General features: G+C 38.8%; 1 protein-coding gene across 1 annotated transcript; it reads left to right on the forward strand.

The window, feature by feature from the left end:
* Positions 1-4925: 4925 nt before the first annotated feature.
* slc39a10.L (solute carrier family 39 member 10 L homeolog) lies at positions 4926-21311 on the forward strand. The gene is made up of 10 exons (XM_018236157.2): positions 4926-5106; positions 6817-7859; positions 11548-11728; positions 12152-12321; positions 14230-14424; positions 15428-15551; positions 16189-16545; positions 17011-17091; positions 18036-18226; positions 20134-21311. The coding sequence occupies exons 2-10, from the start codon at positions 6828-6830 to the stop codon at positions 20290-20292; spliced, it is 2490 nt and encodes an 829-aa protein (XP_018091646.1). The 5' UTR covers positions 4926-5106; positions 6817-6827; the 3' UTR covers positions 20293-21311.
* Positions 21312-21461: the final 150 nt, after the last annotated feature.

The raw sequence follows: 21461 nt of genomic DNA on the forward strand, positions 1-21461 counted from the left end.
TCAGTTTAGATCTCAATAATTAAAAACTCACCCACATTTAGGGTTGCCACCTGGCCGGTATTTTACCGGCCTGGCTGGTAAAAATGATGGTTGATCCCAATGTTATTAATAGGGAAAAAAGATAAATATATAGGAAAGCCGGTATTTTTTTCCAGAAAAGGTGGCAACCCTACCCACAATCGATTCATTCCTATAAGATTTTTAGATTTTCATATTTCTTAAATGGTGGGTTATAACTTTCATCCACTGATATATGCTTCTAAAAATCAATTAGTAATTGCCAGAATGTGGGTGATTTTTTATGTATTAAGGTCTAAACTCGCATTTTGATAAATCTGCCCATTTGTAACTTATTACCAGTTGAATGTTTAAAGGGGTGGTTCACCTTTAAATTAACTTTTAGTATGTTATAGAATGGCCATTTCTAAGCGACTTTAATTGGTCTTCATTTTACTTTTTTTTTTAAATAGTTTTTGAATTATTTGTTGCCTTCTTCTTACTCTTTCCAGCTTTCAAAATGGGGTCACTGACCCCATCTAAAAAAACAAATGCTCTGTAAAGCTACAGATGTATTGCTATAGCTACTTTTTATTACTTGGCTTTCTATTCAGGTCCTCTTATATGCATATTCCAGAATTCTAAATGCAGGTGGGAGGGCACCGTCACACAAATATTATGCTGAATTATTACATTAAGCTGGCCATAGATTCAAAGATATAGTCATACGAAGCAAAGATTAGTGTGATTTTCAGACAGTGTGTGGAGTCTTCAGACATTTTTCGTACCATGGTGATCGGCGGTTTGGACAGTTTAAAAGATTTATGTCAGCTACCAATAAGATCTCTGATGAGATCAATTGTCACTACTGTTTGTCGGATATAACTTTTGGCTTTGATTTAATGGCCAGAATATTGTGTGATTTGTTCTTTTTACTAGTTTATTTAATGTGAATGGTTAATGGTAGATCATTATACTGAAACAAACAATTGTTCAGCACACAAAATATAACATCTGTATGTCTATGGCCAGCTTTAGATTCATACATTCATTGCTGTACTTTGTATTTTGCTGACTGTCCGTAGTTTGATCAATCTGCAAGCCACAAGTAATTTGGCTGGAAATAAAGAGAGAAGGAGCTCAGTCACAAGCCTTGGTGGTTGCTAAAGAGAATGGATAGGAGCTGTAGAAAAATAAATAAACCATGTTCCATAATGGCTATTACCCAGTTATTTTCAGAATTAATAACTGCATTTTTAGTAGTAGTTGGGTTTTGTTTAGATTAATTCATGTTTTATATGTTACTGCTTCTGGTGGCTTTAAATATCAGCAACTTTTATTTTAATGTTCTAATTAGTCTATAAAAATAAGTACTAGCTTGCCTTGCATTGAACTCCTCCTCTCCTCCTCTCTCCTCATGGCCAGTTTTTAAGTCCATGCAGCATTAGTACTCAATGCTGAATCTCAAAGCAAACCCAAATCTCCAAAGGGAAACAAATTTCAGATTTATCTCAAACACTTACATTGAAAAATAGCTTGAATTTTGAAAATACAGCTCCCCTTAACTTCTACGTGAAGTCACCAGCTTTAAGGTGCCGTTTTTTGTATTTTTGGTGCTTAATAAATATAGAAAATCCAGAAACTCAAATATGTGATTTTTGTCATAAAAAACTTGACAGGTAGCATTGGCAATATTCTGGCAATGATAACTAGTACTTTACGAATGTGGTAGAGGTTTCCTAAATTTATGTTTTTGCTCCTCACCTTGTGCTTTTGATTGTAGTTGTCAATCTGAACTCATTCTCACATTAATTGATTTTGGGTTTTTGTAGATAACTAACACTGCCAAGATTAGAGATTGGATACTGAAGTCGAAGTTATACAGGCTAAGCATGTTAGATAAAAGAGTGGAAGGCACAAAGGATGCTAAAGCGTATTCCATGCTAAATTTTAGGTCTTTACTAACAGGAGCCAATATTTACAGAGTAAGGCTCTCGGACACCTGTGCTGCAGGGAAGCTGTTCCTTCCCTCAGATTAAATGAGTCAGCAGGTTGGCAGTAGGAACACGTTGCAGGAAGCAAGTATGTATAACTTTATTTGTAAAGCACTGTTAGGCAGCCGCAGTGCCGTACAATTCATAAAAGTGCAATATATAAAACTTCAACATATAAAAAGTACACACTTTTTATAGTAATCACATAGTAGAAAGTGGCAATGAAAGAGAACGCAGAATGCCTACTCCCTCACTTCCCCCCTCCATAGCCAGTAGTGCAGGGGGGTATGAGAGAAGGAGAGACCACCATGAGAAAAAGCTGCCTCAATGGCGTTGTCGTTGTGAGAGAGCGAGGTTTCTGTTAGGGCAAACAGCGGCCGCGACTTAGAGCAGAAGACATCATGAATGTTGGACTAGTTGGACTAGTGGACTAGTTAGTAACAGAGTGAGTAATAAGAAGTGTACAATAGAAGAGGAGATAAGCAGAGAAGGAATTCGAATAAGGTTAGAAAGGTTATCGGCATTTGTGGGTTTGAACAGAGAGGTCCATTGCGTGGGCAATTGTAGATAGGTGCGTGAGCAATGGCAGATAGGTTCAAGTAGCTTTGTAAATACTATTTAGGCTTATGCAATTTTGTGTTTTTTTACTTCTGTTTGTAAATGAGCACTTGCATGTGTTTCCATTTGTGCCTAAAGCACCAATGTTGCAATGTTATTTAACTTTTTCATGACAGTTGAGATGGAACACATGAAATCCCCTCTAAATTCAGCAAAAGACACGGAATATAAATCTGTGTTCACTGTGTCAGTATGACGGCCCTTGCATATTTAAATGAGAGGTTTGATGGTTAGGCATTCATTTTTATTATGCAACTAACTTGTACCTTTGACCCATTTACAGCACCTGTTTTGTTTAAAAATCTGAAGCAAATTAATCCAATCACTTCATGTCACTGGGCTATAGTGCAGGGACAGCGAGGAGAAGATTATAAAGCCATGAGGTTATACATGTGATTAAGATCATTACTTGTGGCAGCTCCAGTTTTGCTTCCCATTAACATTCCACTCTCTCTGATATTTAATTCAAGTGTGCAAGTAGGGAAGGACAGGAGCCGAAAATGTTTTAGGTAAAAGGGTCACAGAGAGTAAAACCAGAGTTGGAAATCTTGCCAGAGGATAAGTCCCAAAATGTTTGAGGACTGGGACACCAGGGGCCCACCAAAAAAACTTAGACCAGGGGCCCACCAAATGTTTTTTTTTTTGTGTTTGAGATCCAAATAAAACACTTATGTTTAAGCACGATTGCAACAGTGTGTGCCATCCTACTTCTTTACTATATGGCCCACCAAATGTTTTTAGACCAGGGGCCCACCCTCTTCCTCTCCTCACTCAACCTCTTTTCTCCTAGTCTCTTTTCTTTAATTCTTTAAATACTATAATCTATTATTTCACCTATTTAGCCTCTTTGTTCTCATAGAAACAGGGAATGGCCATGAAATAGGCCAAAAGTTTAGCAGCATGAGGGCTGGTATCCCAGTGGGCCAGTCCGACACTGCACGTGTGAATGTAACTGCACCTTAAATAAATAAATACTGGGAACATCTAACAGGTACAGACTTTTTCTTTTTGTAGAAGAACTAGGGGTAGGCAATTTCTAAATGTAAAAAGAGCACCAAAAAATTGATACAGGTATGGCACCTATAACCCAGAATGCTCAGGACCTAGGGTTTTCCAGATTTGCTTTCAATAAGGATTGATTATATCTTAGTTTAGATTAAGTACAAGGTACTGTTTTATTATTACAAATTTAGATTATTTGGATAAAATGGAGTCTATGGGAGTCAGCCTTTCCGTAATTCATAGCTTTCTGGCTAATAGGTTTCCAGATAACGGATCCCATACCTGTACTGCACATCAAACATGCACAAACTGGCATCATGCGCCACTATGCATGCACAGAGGAAACCGGGAACTGCTCGGTGGTAAGAGGTTTTAATCAATTTCACCCATTGTTTTTTCCTAAATAGGCCTTGTTTTGTATCTAAAGCTGGCCCTTTTTCGCACATAAAAATACTGGTAGCCTCTGATGCCAGGATCATCCTATTGGTCATTTAGTAGCCCCTATGTGGACTGGCAGCCTGTAGGCTGAACAGTTGGTTTTTATGCAACCAAAACTTGCCTCCACGCCTGGAATTTAAAAATTAGCTCCTGCTTTGAGGCCACAGGGAGCAACATCCAAAGGGTTGGTGAGCAATATGTTACTCAAGAGCCACTGATTGGGGATCACTGTAATACACCATAATTCTGCCCCCTTTTTGTTATTACCCAACCCTTTGGCTCTTGAAATAGTAACACATGGCAAACATCTATCATCTGGTGTTTATTGGGTGGGGATTGCCAGCTCCTCACAACAATATATTTTCAGTGAACATCTAGGCACTCAGAATAAATTAAAACTCCTTTTATTTCACAGTACGCCGAGTGATGTCCCTTGACTTTGAGAAAGGGGTACTGTGTCAGTTTGCATAATATGAAATAAAAGGAGTTTACTCTATCCTTGGAGTTCCATGAAAAGATACCGGCTTCCCCCTTTGTCACAGACCACCCCCCTTTCATTAATGCCCCACTGGTTGAAAAGAACAATTCAAAAAGGTGAGAACTTTAAAGGGGAACTAAAGTATAAAATTGAATAATGCTAGAAATTCTGTATTTTGTATACTAAACATAAAAATGAACTTACTGCACCAGAAGCCTAATTAAAGCGGAAGGTAAAGCTGCCAACCGCACACATTTTCTACCCTGACAAAGGTGGGCACTGTGAGCAGTGATAGAGCAGATAACCGCAGCCTGCCCTGCCCAGCAACCAATCACGTGTTCCTAGCCGCTTGTGATTTATTCCTTCCTCATTCTTCACTCGCCCGAAGCGACCACGTGCAGCGTCACCTTTCGCATACAGTTGCGGTCGTGACGTCACAGTCCCGCGAGATGCGATTTGTGACGCTTAGGTGAGCGGCCGGCTGAAGCCGAGTAGCTGGACATTCAAATGGCGTTGCGGGACATTTAAACAGCAATTCGGGAGTGCGGGCTGTGTTGAGAAGAGCGGGACAGTTGGGCGGTATGCTGGTTATATTACTGTTATTCTATATTTATTGAGTGCCAAGTTATTCGCCCCTTTGTGTCTCTGCCCCAGTGGAGCTGACAATCTAAGCGTCTCTTTCTCAGACACACATTCTGCTTGTTTGTACGAGGAGTCATTTAACCGTGTGTGGGGGAGTGGGGAGAAAGTGTTGTATTTGGGGAGAACTCGTGCAAACCTGTACTGACTCCAGAACTCTTTCATCTATTATTTGTGCCACGTGTTTGGGGGATAATTCGATTACACTTATGATGTTACTTTCCCTGGGGGCCATGGAGCACTGAATATCTCTTTTGAGGGTTATATTTGGCTCATAAGTCTCCTTTTAGACAGGGAATATAGTGATTTTCTTTTTTAAGCCTCCCTAGAGCAGCTATAAAAACACATGGGAAATCAAGGCTGTTTGTCTTCAGGCCTGTCATGCCATCATATCTCTTCTCTAATTCATCCTTTCCTACACTGTAGCCAGGCTGAGTGCCTGAACTAATAGGCAGAGATGGAGCCTGAAAGCTTATTTACTTCTATATAAAGTGTCTTCACGCTGAGCAGATTTGCACACAGGGTAGTATCCCATGGCAACCAATCCAATTCTTCGTTGCGCTTGCAGGTAGTTAACAAAAAGCTAATTAGTGACTGGTTGCTGCCGGCTGCAAATGTGCCCAGTATTGAAAAATAATCCACATATAAATAATCTTATTATGAATGAATGGGCCATCAGTTTTGCTTGTAGTCTGGTCTGTAAGTCACAGAACTTTTTCACCCATGTTCTAATTGTGTAGTTGCTGTCCTGTATAGTCTTGTGGAAACGTTGGGGTTAAAATCTGTCCGGTTAATGCAGGTTTGAGTGCAGGTTTGAGAGTTGTAGACAAAACCACCCTTCTAGCAATTTCTATCAATACCTGCCATGTACTTGTGGAATATGAAAGTCAAATAGGTTGTGGCGGGATAAATAAGTAACCAGTTACCATAAATTAAGAAATAGAATTTTTTTTTTTTGCTGCAGTAGAGGTGACAAAACAATGGGAAATTAGATTCTATTCGAGTACTAGAAATCATGGCACAGTTGCCACTAAAGTTCAGAAGACGGGCAAATTATATTATGTACACTAGGCAATTGTAGAAGTAACGCATAGGGGCCCATTTACTTAGCTCGAGTGAAGGAATAGAGGAAAAAAAACTTTGAATTTTGAATGTTTTTTTTGGCTACTACGACTTTGACTCGAACAATTCGAACTAAAAATCGTTCGACTATTCGACCATTCGATAGTCTAAGTACTGTCTCTTTAAGAAAAAACTTCGACCCCCTAGTTTGCCACCTAAAAGCTACCGAAGTCAATGTTAGGCTATGGGGAAGGTCCCCATAGGCTTAGCAATGTTTTTTTGGCCGAACAAAAATCGTTCGATCGATGGATTAAAATCCTTCGAATCGAAGGATTTAATAGATCGAACGAATAGCGCTAAATCCTTCGACTTCGATATTCGACGAATATTGTACACAAAGTGGCTGATGAATTGTCTAATACAATTAATTATATTGCATAGCTTTGTTTTACGTAAAATCTATTTTAAATATTGTATTGTGAAAATGAAATGAGATCTAAGATCACTTTTTGATCACCTTTATTAAAGCAGGTTTAGAGAGTCTTTTACAGTCTGATAAAATTGTTTTTTTTCTTTCATTTCTCCTAGGTGAAGTAGAAATGAAGGTACATATGCACACAAAATTCTGCCTCATTTGTTTATTGACCTTCGTATTCCATCACTGCAACCATTGCCATGAAGATGTTCAGGATGACCTTTCCGATAAAGGCCACGTTCATAGCCACAGTGACTACCAGATCTCAGAGCAGCCTTATCTTAAGGATGGTGCCCTAGAGTTATCGACTGACCAGTACACAGCACCAGATGCTGAGCATGAGCAAAAGTACTACATTGAAAAACTTTTCTTTCATTATGGGGACAATGGAAGGCTGTCTTTTAAAGGGCTGGAGGAGCTCTTGGAGAATTTAGGTCTTGGAGAGGTTAAAGTTGTTGAAATTGTTCACGAAGATATTGGTCATGATCATGTTTCCCATCTGGACATTTTAGATTTACAAGAAAAAAAGCATACTCACTTGCATGATACGTTGCATTCCCATGCTCACAGTGATGCAGATAATGAAACCAAGAGTACAGATTCCATAAGAGATGCTCATACATGTGAAGAAAGAAAAGCAGAATCCCATATACATAAGAAATCACACGGTACCACTGAGCACCATCATCACCATCATAGGCATAATGGGACACACCATTCTCATAACATTTCCAGTTCACACAACCATTCAGTAAGTGGTGTAGAATATAAAGGACACAGTAAAGACCTGCAAATTGGTTTAAACTCCACTCGTGATAGCACTGAAAGAATGGCACACAAACACAAGGGAAAACAGAAAAGAAAGAAACATGGTGAGACAACTGCAGGTTCTGTATCAGAGGTTGTATTTCATCATGAACACGACGAAACACATGAGCATAACCATGTTCACAAATCAGACACCACTCAGGGTTCCTCTCCTCTCCATGAACATTCAAATGATGATATCGGGGACCATGAATCAGAATATCACCTGGGGGCTGAAAACAGGACAAAAAGGGAAGCCCCACATGACCATCACAGCTCGAAAAATCACGACATGCTTTCAGCTGAGAATCATAAGGAGCACGGAGAGAACCTTCATGAACACGATGAGGTGAGTGAAAGCAGCTGGATTTTTAAGTATACAGTTATCCTTATTGCACGTTGTGCTTTTCAGCTAGCTCAAAAGAGCACCAATTCCTCCTGTGACTCCCACTCAATGGGAAATGATTGGAAAGCAGCTTTACAGTTGTCCTCAAATAACCAAACCATAGAGATAATAATTTAAAAAAAAAAAATTTTTTTCAGGGTGATATTATATTAGTTTCTGGGTGATATAGTTACCCAGCAGTCACATATTTTATTGTAGCTCACTTGTAAACTACTGTTCAAGGCGTGCATGTTTTCTACATTAATTAAATCAGTCGAGTACCAAGTGATAAAGAAGGTAACATAGCAAATGCAAAATGAACAGTGGAGTTTGGAACAGAAATACAAGATCTTGGTCTCATGTTTGTGGGATTTTTATCATGGAAACAGTAAAGCCTGGGCAGTCACTATGACATTTGTTTCCTTATCTTGCTACTGCTGACACATTTTTGCCTAATTATGTCACTGCTTATACACATGGGATGATTGGGTACTGTCTTGACATAATCTACTCTGTGTGACATTCCCCTTAGCATAGGTATGAACTTTGAAAAATTCAGCACGCCCTTGCCAAGTATTTTTTACTGAGACAATTGGAGTTCTTTCTCAGGAGATCTAGGTTAAAGGAACTGTCAAGCCAACATTTTTTTTGCCTAATAAAAGATAACATTCCAAGCAACTTAGCAGTAAACATACATTACAAATTTATTTAGTTTTTAAGTTATTTGTATATGTATATTATTTGTAATATGCTGTTGAAAGCAGTGTCTGCCCCTTTCTATTCTGTTGATACAATGTAAAACAAGGCAGCTGATTAACAGACCTGTCTTTGCTGTGGAGCTATAACTTTTGCAACATTGTTTAAAAGTAACAACCAGGAGTTAAACAAATGCGGCTTTCAATAATTGTTTTTGCAAATAACCTTAAAAGGATTGTTCACCTTCCAACCCTTTTTTCAGTTCAGTTGGTTTCAGATCTCACAGATATCTTTGTCCCTGTTGAGCAGAATCCCTGAGGTTCATTTAAGGCAGCCGTTAGAATTGATACAATAGTTGCTAATACTCAGATGCTGCTGAGAAATGTATCAACTAAATATTGCAAAATTGTAACCGTTTAGAGTCTGCACCTGAATTACTGAGCTGCTAGACCAGGGGTAGGCAACCCGAGGCTCCGGAGCCTCATGCGGCTCTTCGTCCTGCTTGCTGTGGCTCAGTTTTAATGACGTCTATAGCCCTCGCCTTTAAACAGATGAGAACATTAGTATTTAATAGGGCTATTCAGTGTTTAATTTATTTCAACGTAGGCCTACACATGCACACTGCATATTTGTTTGTTGTAACAGTAACAATTAAAAAAAAAAAAAAAAACTTTTAAAAGTCTTCAAACTTTTTCATCTGAAAACAATTGAACTGATAAGTGTTTGGAAGTTGAACATGAGTCATGTTTTCCTTTTATTAGGCATTTTTTTATTTTCTGTTGACTTGCCATTTAAAGGAACTGATCAGTGTAAACATGAAAGTAAATAGGCTGCACACAATAAAAAATGTTTTCAATGTAGTTAGTCAAAAATGTCGTCTAAAGACTGGTGTGAACGGATGTCTAACAATATAGCCAGAACAGCACTTCCTGCTTTTCAGTTCTCTGTTTTGTTGCCAGTCGGTTACCAATCAGTGACTTGAAGGGGAGCCATAACTGCTCAGCTAGTTTAATCTGACCTGCTTGCTAAACAAAGCAAACTAACTGAACAGTTATGTCCCATATGGAGCCCCTTCGAGTCACTGATTGGTTACTAACTGGTAACAGGTTGTAAAGGAGGAAGTTGGCTACCCCTCTAGTTAAGGCAGTGAAGTAGTTAAACTAGCATTCAAGCCCATTGGTGGGATGGAGAGAATGATTAATGAAGCACATCACCACATGATCATATGTGCATGTCAAATAAAACGCATGCATATAGTATTGCCTTTGAGCAGCTGTTGATGAACTACTGCCCATAAACTCCAAATGTCAGTTGATGTGGAAGTTGTAGCACAGTGGTATGAAAGTCACACGTTGGTATCAACAATTTCTGTAAAATGGAAGCTTTCACCATGTTTTAGATCTCCACTTGTGGCTTTCAAGGTGCCAGCATGCAATAGTTAGGTAGCCAGATATTGTGGTTAGTACAACTGCAGGACAAGTAGTGTTGGCATTTGGGCAGGGATGCCAGTAGGAGACCGTGCGGCTCATGTATTTGATTTACGCTTGAGCGTAAAGAACCCAGAGTGCCCAACAGTGAGTCTCATTCCCCACCCTCATTGCAGTACAACTAGCTTTACAGTAAAAGTTCTGCTCATACAACTACAATCCATGGTCTGACCAGATGGCCCTTGTCTGCGATGCAGGATGGTAGGATGAAGCCCCTGTATTTGGAGTTGGGTAAGAAAAGAAGATGGCAGCACTCGTTGAACTCACAAGGGAACAGAGAAAATGCCATACTATTTAAGTACCAGCCTGAAGAAAATGTCAAATCTAGTCCAAATCAACTACTTCCACGTGGCTACTGTTCCTTAAAATATAATCTGGAACTGGTAATCCTGACCCAAATTTAATTTGTGGCAAGGAAATTCAGCTTTACACCTGAGGCCTTGGCACAGATCCATGTGCAGGGCAGGCAAAGGAACTTTCTGCAAATGTAAATATACTTGAAAGAAGAAGCAGCCAAAAGTATTGTAACACAATGGAAACAGCCCTAAGTATACAATTTGCCTTATAACAAGCCACTGGCTTTTAACTAATTTCTTGCTGCTAACCTGGAAGTAAAAGGCAGAAAACTGAATAAATAAAGACCTTTTCTAAAGCTCAGTGATTTTGTTAATTCTCCCCTTAGTGTTCCCTAATGATATACTTTAAAAGTGCCCCTCTAAGCAATAGCTTATGATCCTCCTTGCACAGTACTAGTTATATCTTCCCTGCCTCCTTCACAGGGGACGATAGCTTTTATATCTGCGCAATACTAAAAGTTGTTTCCTGGCAAACTTATATTTTACTCGCCAACTGCCTTTTAACTGACAGTATCACAATATCACTTTACTGGATTGTGGTTATTAATTTCTGCATGTTTGTAAGTGACATGCGATACACCATGGAAAACTTAATGGTCCGTGAAAGCAATGGTTTGATTAAATACTTAGCCATCTTTAATTGTACCAGCTTTACTGTAAGAAGTGCCCGGCAGTGATTCTATATGGATTCCGCTATGCTACAGCCAGATGGGAAGAGTCTCTTGAAGGCTGCTGACTGTTTTCCTGAGTGCTAGTAAAACCCTGAGCCTTGTATGTCTCTTGCTAACTAGGCAGTGTGACACATGGTGACATGGCGAGTCTGTTGCTACAACAAGGAGTGATATTTTGGAAACTTTGACTCTCCTACCCATTGCCAGTATCCGGGAGATGTAGTGATGTAGATAACTCTAGTGTCAATAGTTATTCACTGTTATCTACATCCCTGCACGTCCCTGATGCTGGCAATGGGTAGGAGAGTCAAAGAGGACCTAGACTGGCCAATTTAATACTCTGTGTGGCACTTGATTTATATGCAGTTGTATAATCGGTAATCTCTCTCGTCAGCCCGTTCAAGTGTGTATACATCTTAACACCCTGCTCTTTCTTTTTCAGTGCTTGAACATCACTCAGCTGCTTCATTATTATGGCATGAATTCCAATTCTCCAATTTCACCTGATCAGTTTGCATATCTCTGCCCAGCTCTGGTATATCAGATTGATAGGAGGCTTTGCATTAAACATTTTTCGGATTTGCAAGTGGAGAATGTGGAGAAGAGTAAAGGCGGAGCTTCCGGTAAGCAGACTGCTGTTCTGCTGGCATTTTTCTGGTTTTTGGAAATGTCCTCACCACAACGATCAGTTAAAATCATAATAACCAAGACCTCCTAGAAGTGCGGCCAATAGCTTCCCACCTGTCCTTCCATTCATAATTGTGCAAAGCAATTTACCTGCAGTTTTTGGGGGTTTCGTTTTAGGAACACCCTGTCGGGTGTTGCCCAAATATGGGAACAGCATTAAGTTGTAAAGTAAGATAGACATTTTATTGGTTTTCTTTTACCAACCATAGCACCATATAAATTTGCAAGGCCAAGTGCTTTTAATAGGTCTTTGTACTACTTTGTTAAAAGTGTTTGGCCCAATCCTGAAAAACTGGATTTCGTGCATCACAATATGTGACCGATATAATTTTGTTTGCATTGCTTTCATTTGTTTACAGCCTGGATCTGCGGCCTGATCTCAATCACTGTAATAAGCTTGCTCTCATTACTGGGTGTTATATTGATCCCCATCATTAACCAAGGCTGCTTCAAGTATCTTCTCAACTTCCTAGTTGCTTTAGCTGTGGGAACACTCAGCGGAGATGCCCTGCTTCATCTGCTACCTCATGTAAGTATGGCACTTTCTTTTTTTTTTATAATCACAAATGTTTGTAGTATGTGACGTACTTTCTTAGATGTATAACTAAATGTGATTGGTTGATTTCATCTTATTGCTTGTGGCTTAGTGATTATTAATGCTTTGTGATTAGCAATGCTACTTAAAATGCATCTCCTGCTTACCTTCTCGATACCAACATTGCGGCCCCTTCTTCTCCAGCTACAGGATTTAAAATAAATGGAAGAATAGAATAAGAGAAGGAAGACTGCGCCAGTTCAACTGGGGAAAATGAGATAAGATGCAAGGGGCGGTACTATATGTACCATAAGTCTGTTACTGGCCGAGGCTACACAATTAAAATAATTTGGCACTTGAGTTATTCCTCATTACAGCTGTTATATATGTAAATGTATTTGCAGATGAAATTAGTGCTTATTAAAGGGGTTATACACCTTCCAAACACTTTTTTTAGTTCAATTGTTTTCAGATACTTCAATATTAGAAAAACGGTCACCAATAGAAAATAGAAAGAATTTGTAAAAAGTCGTTCTGGTGATCTATCTGAATACAACTAGTCATTTGAAGGTGAACACCCCTTTAATCATAGGTCTATTAATCAGCTGCCCTCTTCTACATGAAAAATGGCCTCTACTGACCTCATCCTTAGGTTTGTTAGCTAGAGGTACCTCGCTTCTCAAACCTTAGGTTCTGTCTGGGGGTAGAGATAGGTCTGCAGGGGTGTCTTGTCAACAGCCCCTCTTTGTAGAACTCCAAAGCTAATAGGGGATAAAGGAGTCCTTTCGGGGGGGGCTTCTCTCAACATATGTCCTTGATTGGTGAACCAAAAGTGCAAGCTGTGCCCCCTGAATTTGGTAGTTTTTAGGAATTTACTTGCAACAAATCCCAGGCAAAGTCACGATTCCTCTTCGTGCAGAAGTATTTTTCTTCAATTGGCAGTATACCCCTCTTGCCTGAGTTGAACATAAGTTGTATCCTACTTTAATCATGAAGAAAAAAATATATGGTTCATAAAAATGGGCAAACAAGGACCAACGGGCTACTCTACCTTTGCTCCTTGTAAGGTAGATAATTTGATTCCGAGTGCACAGATCACCCCCCCCCTCCTGTATAATGGGCTCCTGCTAACAACCGTGAGGTTGCAGTAAACAAAAAAGCACAAGCCCTCTTTATTGTACTCCAGTTACACAATGTGTACTGCAGCTTTACTTTTAGTTGGCATATGGATGTTCTAAAGAGAAGCTACCTAGACGATCTGCTTTAAAGTGGACCTGTCACCCAGACAGAACAAGCTGTATAATAAAAGTCCTTTTCAAATTAAACCTGAAATCCAATTTCTATTTTTTATTAAAGTATTCATAGCTGTTGTAAGCTCATTTAAAAATCTCAACTGTCAATCAAATATTGTCTGACCCTCCTCTATGCCCTGGGCATAGAGGCGGGGCAGACAATTACTTTCACTTTCCATTCAGCACTTCCTACATGTCACTGCTCTCCCCACATTCCCCCTGTTCTCTTAACCATTTAATTATGTAGCCAGGGCATGGGGATGGACATCAGGTCCCCCATTCTGGTGCACAAACAATATTCTGAGATGATACAAGGCTTGTCTTAATAACAATGTCCACAAAATGGCTCCTGCCTGCTTGCTATAATTATGAATTTCCAGACTGAAGGAAACAAGATTCAAATAATTAATATAGTCTATTTAAAGTTAATTTTGCTTGACTAATATGATAAAATAGGATTTGGAATAATGTTTTTGGGTGACGGGTCCCCTTTAAACCAAAGACAGATGCTGAAAAAATGTATATGCCCATTTCCCATGTATTCATTCTTTTCACAGAGATCCACTATTCTAAGAGAATAATACTTTGTCTCTTGTGTTTTTTATGGCAGTCACAAGGGGGTCATGACCACGGCACAGAAGCCACTGATCACGATCACAATCATGAATCTCTACATACTGAAGGGCAGTCTTTTTTGAGCGAGTATGACGGTGTTATGAAGGGTCTTGTTGCTTTGGGTGGAATTTATCTCTTGTTCATTGTGGAGCACTGCATGTGGATGTTTAAACATTACAAGGAAAGAATGGTACGTACAGTATATTGGATAGTGCTAATCTTTGCTATATTGCTCACAACTCATGTGACTTATCAAGTGAAGTTTACTCTTGCATTTGACAGTGTGGACCATCAAAACTACATGGCAAACCATCTAGTAGCATCTGCTTTAACAGTGTTACTTTGTTTTGGAACATAGTTGTGTATGGAAAATGGCCCGAAATCCATTAGCCAGTCTAAGAAAAACCCTCAGACACACATAAACCACAACCTTTTGCATAGGTTCCATTTTTTTCCTATAAAAGGTCTCTACACTGAATCTAACTTGTAATAAAAGGGTTTGTTTAACTTTATATAAACTTTTAGTGTGATGTAGACTTTGATGTTCTGAGATTTGCAATTCATTCATTTTTTTTTTGTTTATTTAATGATTTAGCTTTTTGCTCAGAAGCTCCTCTGGTTGGGATTTTCAGCATCTTGAATTACAGACTAGAGATTAATATGAGAGGGCCTTAATAGAAGCATAAGTAATAAGTAGCAATGAAATGTCCTCACAGAGAATTTTCTTGGCTACCCATGGGAACAACCCCCATTTGAAAGCTGGAAAGTGGCAGAAGCAGAGTAGTAATTAAACTACAGTATAAGAAATAAAAAAAGTATGAAGACCAGTTGCATAGAATAGAACAGTCTATAACATACTAAAAGTAAATGCAAAGGTTAACTATCCCTTTAAGTTTGAAATAACAGCAGGAATAAATAAAAAAACTGGAAGTACGTAGCACTAGTTTTAAATTCACCCTTGCTGCGAGATGTGGTTATTGGGCGGTCACCGCATGGCATTGTAATATTCCCCTGCTACGATTTTTTGCAAAGGTTAAACTAATAAAAATTTAATAAAAAAAAAAAAAAATTGAAACCAAACATTTGAAATAACATACATTATGTTAAAACATAAATGTATTACTCCTCTTAAGGACACATTGCCATCCTATTTGGATTCAAATATCAGCGGTTGGGCACTTTTCTTTTTTTAGGGGAAGCGAAAGTGGCTGAAGAGAAAGCAGAAAGTAGATGAGTCTGCAGTTGGCAGAAAATTATCTGATCACAGCTCAAATCGGAGGTCGGATGCTGAATGGCTTCAGCTAAAACCTTTAGAAGGTAAGATGATTCTGTACTTTTTCAATGGGGAACTTCTTAAATATCATGGTACCCACATTCCCTTCCTGTTGCTGAATAGGCATTCAACATTTTTTTTTTTCCTGTAGATTTGTTGGAGGATTGGCTCCTTATGAATTTGTTCATACTGTGTGTAAATGTGATGACACACAACAAATCTCCTTCTGTGGTGACAAATGTTTTAAGGTTATTAAAAAATTTAGTTTTTACTGAAACTGACCTTAAAAACTCAAATTTTGGGGGAAGAACACAACTTGATCTTTGACAAATAACCCCCATATTGTATTGTAACACTGTGGAATATGTTGGCCCTTTAAATAAAATATACACACAGACATCCAACATGTAACAATGGAATACACTATACGAAATGGTACAATAAAGTTAATGCAGAGTGAAGATTTCCGCACACTGGGATCGAATGAGAGACAATTCTGGGCATTTTAACACCTGCCCACTGATCATCCTTAATCCCATAACTGTGCAGTTTATGAATAGGTAAAGTTAAAGTTGCATTTGCAAAATGACCAAAACTGGGTAAATAGGCTATGCAAAATAAAGGATGTAGTTGCTACAGATTCATTGGGGATTTACATTTCTTTGTTTTTGTTAAATCCAGGGATGCAAGATTCTGTTGCTTCTGAAAACCAACAACTGAATCAGACAGAAATGACATATGTAGAAAATGTTCTGCAGTCCCCAATGAAAGGTTTTGTTCCAGCGGATGAAAGAACAGCACATGTCAACAATGATGGCTCCCATTATGATGATGACCATAGCCTGCAAGATGGACAGTATGAGAATAATCACGAAAAGATGGAGGTGCCAAAGAAACACAATCATAACAAACATTCCCATCACTCCCATGGCCACTGCCATTCTGGAAAAGATATGAAGGACACTGGCATTGCTAGTATAGCTTGGATGGTTATTATGGGAGATGGCATGCATAACTTCAGTGATGGCTTAGCCATAGGTAAGCTTTTTTTCGTTTTTTTTTTTTTTTTTTATAGATGTGCAGAGGCCTATGGGAAAAAGGTAATCCGTTTTAATCACTGGTGGGTGCTCCTTCAGTTCTCCTTTTAGCTAGTAGATTAGGTTGACTTTATAGTGCTAAGATGTCTTTATTAGACACATGGTCTAAATATTGATTAGAATTTTTCTTTTGTGTTTTTGTTCATTAAATTGTGGTGTATTTTCTGTTGCCATGTTTATACCTATTTTGCAGTATGGTCAGTAAATTCTAAATATTTATCCTGCTATGCTTTATGGATAAGGTAAGTGTGAAAGCAGGTACATCGTAAACACTGTCACTTTAGTGAACCTGTATTGGTTGTTGAGGCCGTAGTCTGCGATGCTTTACTGTGAATGTGTTTCCAGCTTTTATAAATAGCTTTTTATAGATACTGCTGGGCAGTGATAACTCATTCCTTCTCTTCAGGTGCTGCATTCAGTGCTGGGATAACAGGAGGCATCAGTACCTCAGTAGCTGTATTCTGTCATGAGCTGCCCCATGAATTAGGTAAGGAAATCTCTTGTGTATTGTGATGGACTGTGGGCAAAATAAGCCATCATACCAATAGTCAATAAAAAACCATAACCATAAGAGGCAAACTTAACTCTAACAGGATGTTTGTTTATAGGGGTGAAGGATCATCATTTTGAGATCAATGAGGTAATGTTTACCTATTAGGGTCTATCTACTATGAAGCCAATGATAACTCCTGGAAAAAAAATACAATAAAATAGTTTTTCCTGCAGGGCACTTGAATCATCCCTCCTTGCCAGTACTACTGTGCTAAAAAAAAAAAGGCAGAATGGAGCACTTTTGTGCAATAACCAAAAGACATGGTGATTCACGTTAGTCTATGGGAAGGCAGGAAGTGAAAAAATAACTACAGCTCCTACTCACTTCCTCATCTCTGATGCATCGTGCACTTACTAACATGGTACAAATCATAAAGGGTTAGACAGTGGGAGTTAAAAGGTCAAGTGTCTTAAAGGACCAGTTCCACTCTTGCTCCATCTGTCAGCAGTACATCAGCAGAAGGCATTTTCAAACCTGCCTGATTCCAGAACAGTGGTGCCACCACCATACTGTAAAAAATCTGTAATTATTTGTCAACTTGCGATACAGTAGAACCCTCGATTTTTATGTCCCCAGATTTTTAAGTTTTCCTAGAACTGGCACTTTTTTTTTTTTTCCCCCAGTCCCATGGAAAGCTATTTTTTCTATTTGACGCACACAGTGGGTCGGATATTAAGATATGATACAGGGTTCATTTGCTTTTAGAAGTGAAGGAAATGTGTATAAAACATGGTTATTAAGTGCTGTGTGTGTGTATTTTCTAAAGAGGTTATGTGAGGGGGTTTATTGAAGTGTTACTGCATTGTTCTTTAGAATATGAATTTGCATTTTTGGAAATTCCTATGTACCAAATTTGTATTTCCTTTTTATTACACTAGGGGACTTTGCTGTTCTCCTGAAGGCTGGCATGACTGTAAATCAAGCAATTGTGTACAATCTTCTGTCTGCAATGATGGCTTACGTAGGGATGCTCATTGGAACAGCAGTTGGACAGTATGCCAATAATATCACCCTTTGGGTTTTTGCCGTTACAGCAGGCATGTTTCTGTATGTAGCGCTAGTGGACATGGTAAGAGCAGTCACTTGTTACTTGTACATGATACCTGCATAGTCCTTCAACAGCTCTTTCTTTCCTGACCCATATGTTAGAGAGGATATGTGTCAAACTTTGGCATGAATGTGTCGCCCACTTTCATTACTTTATACAGGTATTGGATCCGTTATCTGGAAACCCAGATTCGAATTACAGAAAGGTCATCTCCCATAGACTCCGTTTTATCCAAATAATCAATCATTTTTGAAAATATTTTCTTTTTCTCTATAAAAATAAAACCGCAGCTTGTACTTGATCCAAACTTAGATATAACTAATCTAATCCTTATTGGAAGTAAAACCAGCCTATTGGGTTTATTTAATGTTTACATGATTTTATAGTAGACTTAAGGTAGGAAGATCAAATTACAGAAAGATCTGTACCCCAGGTCCCGAGCATTCTCTAGAACAGGTCCCATACCTGAAATTACCTGTTGGGTGAACCTCAGGCTTTACAGATGGGATTGTTGTCTAGAGCAGCAATTGTTTCATATACAGCAATTGGAGGCCTGTATCCCCAGAACATGGAGAGTGCTGCTCTAGGAGCCTTAGGGATGACTGGCTATAGTGCATATATAGTGCATAGACACTTGGGATCTGGATGATGATGAGGAGGAGGAGGAGTGCTTGAAGTAGCACAGAAACCACTTATTAGCACAAGAAATAAACTGAAATGCTTTAAAATATTGCATCCAACATATCTTACTCCCCAAAACTGTATGAAATGGGCAGATTGTGCTCTCCTTATTGTCTGTGGGAGCAATGGGACATTAGATGGTGGAAGGTTTCCACAGCTGTCTTGTATCCAATACAAAGATTCTGTTACATTATTTCATGATGGACAAACTAGCCCTCCCACGGTTTTCTGACCCGAAATCCTGTTCGTGTTATAGAAAATTGGTGCCTATAGGTAACATAAAATGCCTCATTTAGATCTCTCTACTTCTATGGCCAAAAAAAACTCAATTGCAATGCATTGGACCAACTCCCCTCCCCATCACAAACTAAATGGAAAAACTAAGTCATCTGGAACTATACAGAATAACATGCCTATCAAACGGGATCCTGCAAGAATTCTACAATATTTGGGGCCCCTGGACCTGCTCTCCTTGAATAGAGCAGAAAAATACTGAGAACAGCACAACAATCAGAACAACTCTTCTACCTTTCTTTTATATTACTAGAATGGCAGTATGTTTTTTTAAAGCCAAAAACTATATATAATATTATTGGAAATTGCAATGGTGTTGGGGAATAAGTTTATATCAGTTGATTTAAATCTCCTTTATTCCCCTCGGGTTTTCGTTCTTAGGCCATAAAGCACCTTAAAGGGGTTGTTCACCTTTGAGTTAACTTTTAGTATGATGTAGAGAGGGATATTCTGAGACCATTTGCTATTGGTTTACATTTTTTATCATTTGTGGTTTGTTATTTAGCTTTTTATTCAGCACCTCTCCAGTTTGCCGTTTCAACAATCTGGTTTACCTTGGCAACCATGCATTTATTTCATTAAGAGACAGGAATATGAATAGGAGAAGCCTGAATAGAAAGATGAGTAATAAAAAGTAGCAATAAGAATGCATTTGTTTTTCTAGATGGGGTCAATGACCCTCATTTAAAAGCTGGAAAGAGTCAGAAGAAGGCAAATAATTAAACTATAAACAATAAATAATGAAGACCAATTAAAAAGTTGCTTAGAATTGGCCATTCTATAACATAATAAAAGATCACTTAAAGTTAAACCATTCCTTTAAGTGTTCGCCCCCTGGGATTTTTGATAATGAGATACTAGTGGAAGAATGATAGAGTTGGGAGCTGGGTTAAAAATATATGTTTATTCTGCATTAGCATTATGGAGTCAGTATCAACGTTGTGTATTCTCAGCTTCCAGAAATGCTCCACGGAGATGGGGAACATGAAGAAAACGGACACTGCGCAATTGGACAGTTTATCTTGAAAAACGTGGGACTCCTCCTGGGTTTTACCATCATGCTGCTCATTGCCCTGTATGAAGATAAAATAGTGCTAGACATTCAGTTCTGATTCTCCGTTGTACCTTCTGTGAGTCATTTGTAAAACACATCTCTGTTGGCTGCTTGCTATGTACAGACATTGTTGCAGAACATCAGACTCGTTCATGTGACTAGTATCCAGAAGGTACAGCTACACTTGCTAGTTGTAAGGGGGAACTCTGAAGTGCTTGCCCACAGGCTCCATAGACATATACTGTCACACCACAGGTTTTATATCAAGTAATGGCCCCAGTACATGGAAACAGTTGGCCAGAGATGCTTGAGATATTGGTTCTTTCCGGCATATGTTGCATTGCTTTCCTTACATATGGTACAAGGCTGTTCCCTTTTCTTTCCAAAGGTCTAATTATTATTATCACTCTCTGGGCATTAATAGGTTAGGGCTTATTAGTTTGATTAGCAGTGTTAAAGGGTAAGTAAATCTTGTATGCAGTAAGTGTCATGTATTGTAGTAACACTTGCAATATATGTGCATGAATGGTATTTCTTCTATTAGCCCTGCAGCATGACTATTGGCAGTTGGCAAGTGACAGTTGAATGGCTGCTAGAATGAGCAGGGTGCTTGCCACCAAAACATTCACTTTCTCAAGCTTAGACCGCAGTAGGTTATCCTATAGAAACAAGTGTATGCAAACAGCACATGCTGCTAAGTTCACATACAGGGCAACATACTAGAGATTCCATTACAAGCTTTACTGGCCTTTTAAATACTTTTTTTTAACTCCCTGTTATGTATAATTAGGAGCATTTCATGTTTCATTTTGACGACTTTATAAACAAGTATCCTTGGTACTAGCACAAAGTCCAGTTCATTTAGCATATTGTTTTACATGTAAAGAATGACTGTATAGAATCTGTGCATAAAGTTGTGTCCAATGCTCCACAAAGTCCTCCCAGAAGGGGGAACGGGTTCTAAAGTGGGAGCTTCTGCGTATGCTTTGCTCTTCTGAATGATTGGCTTAGGTTTAAACAGGCATCATATAATGTGCTGCTAAAAAGAAACCTTAATGCAGGGATCCCCAACCTTTTGAACCCGTGAGCAACATTCAGGAGTAAAAGGAGTTAGGGAGCAACACTACCATGCAAAATGTTCCTGGGGTGCCAAATAAGGGCTGTGATTGGCCATTTAGTAGTCCTATGTAGATTGTCAACCTACATTGAGGCTCTGTTTGGCAGTGC

The sequence above is a fragment of the Xenopus laevis genome, chromosome 9_10L, assembly GCF_017654675.1.
Source record: "Xenopus laevis strain J_2021 chromosome 9_10L, Xenopus_laevis_v10.1, whole genome shotgun sequence".
NCBI lineage: Eukaryota > Metazoa > Chordata > Amphibia > Anura > Pipidae > Xenopus > Xenopus laevis.

Coding starts and splice junctions, on each gene's coding strand:
- slc39a10.L (XM_018236157.2), top strand. CDS start 6,828: ATGAAGGTACATATGCACACAAAATTCTGCCTCATTTGTTTATTGACC. Junction 11,729..12,151: donor GAGTAAAGGCGGAGCTTCCG/GTAAGCAGACTG, acceptor ATTTGTTTACAG/CCTGGATCTGCGGCCTGATC. Junction 12,322..14,229: donor TGCTTCATCTGCTACCTCAT/GTAAGTATGGCA, acceptor TTTTTATGGCAG/TCACAAGGGGGTCATGACCA.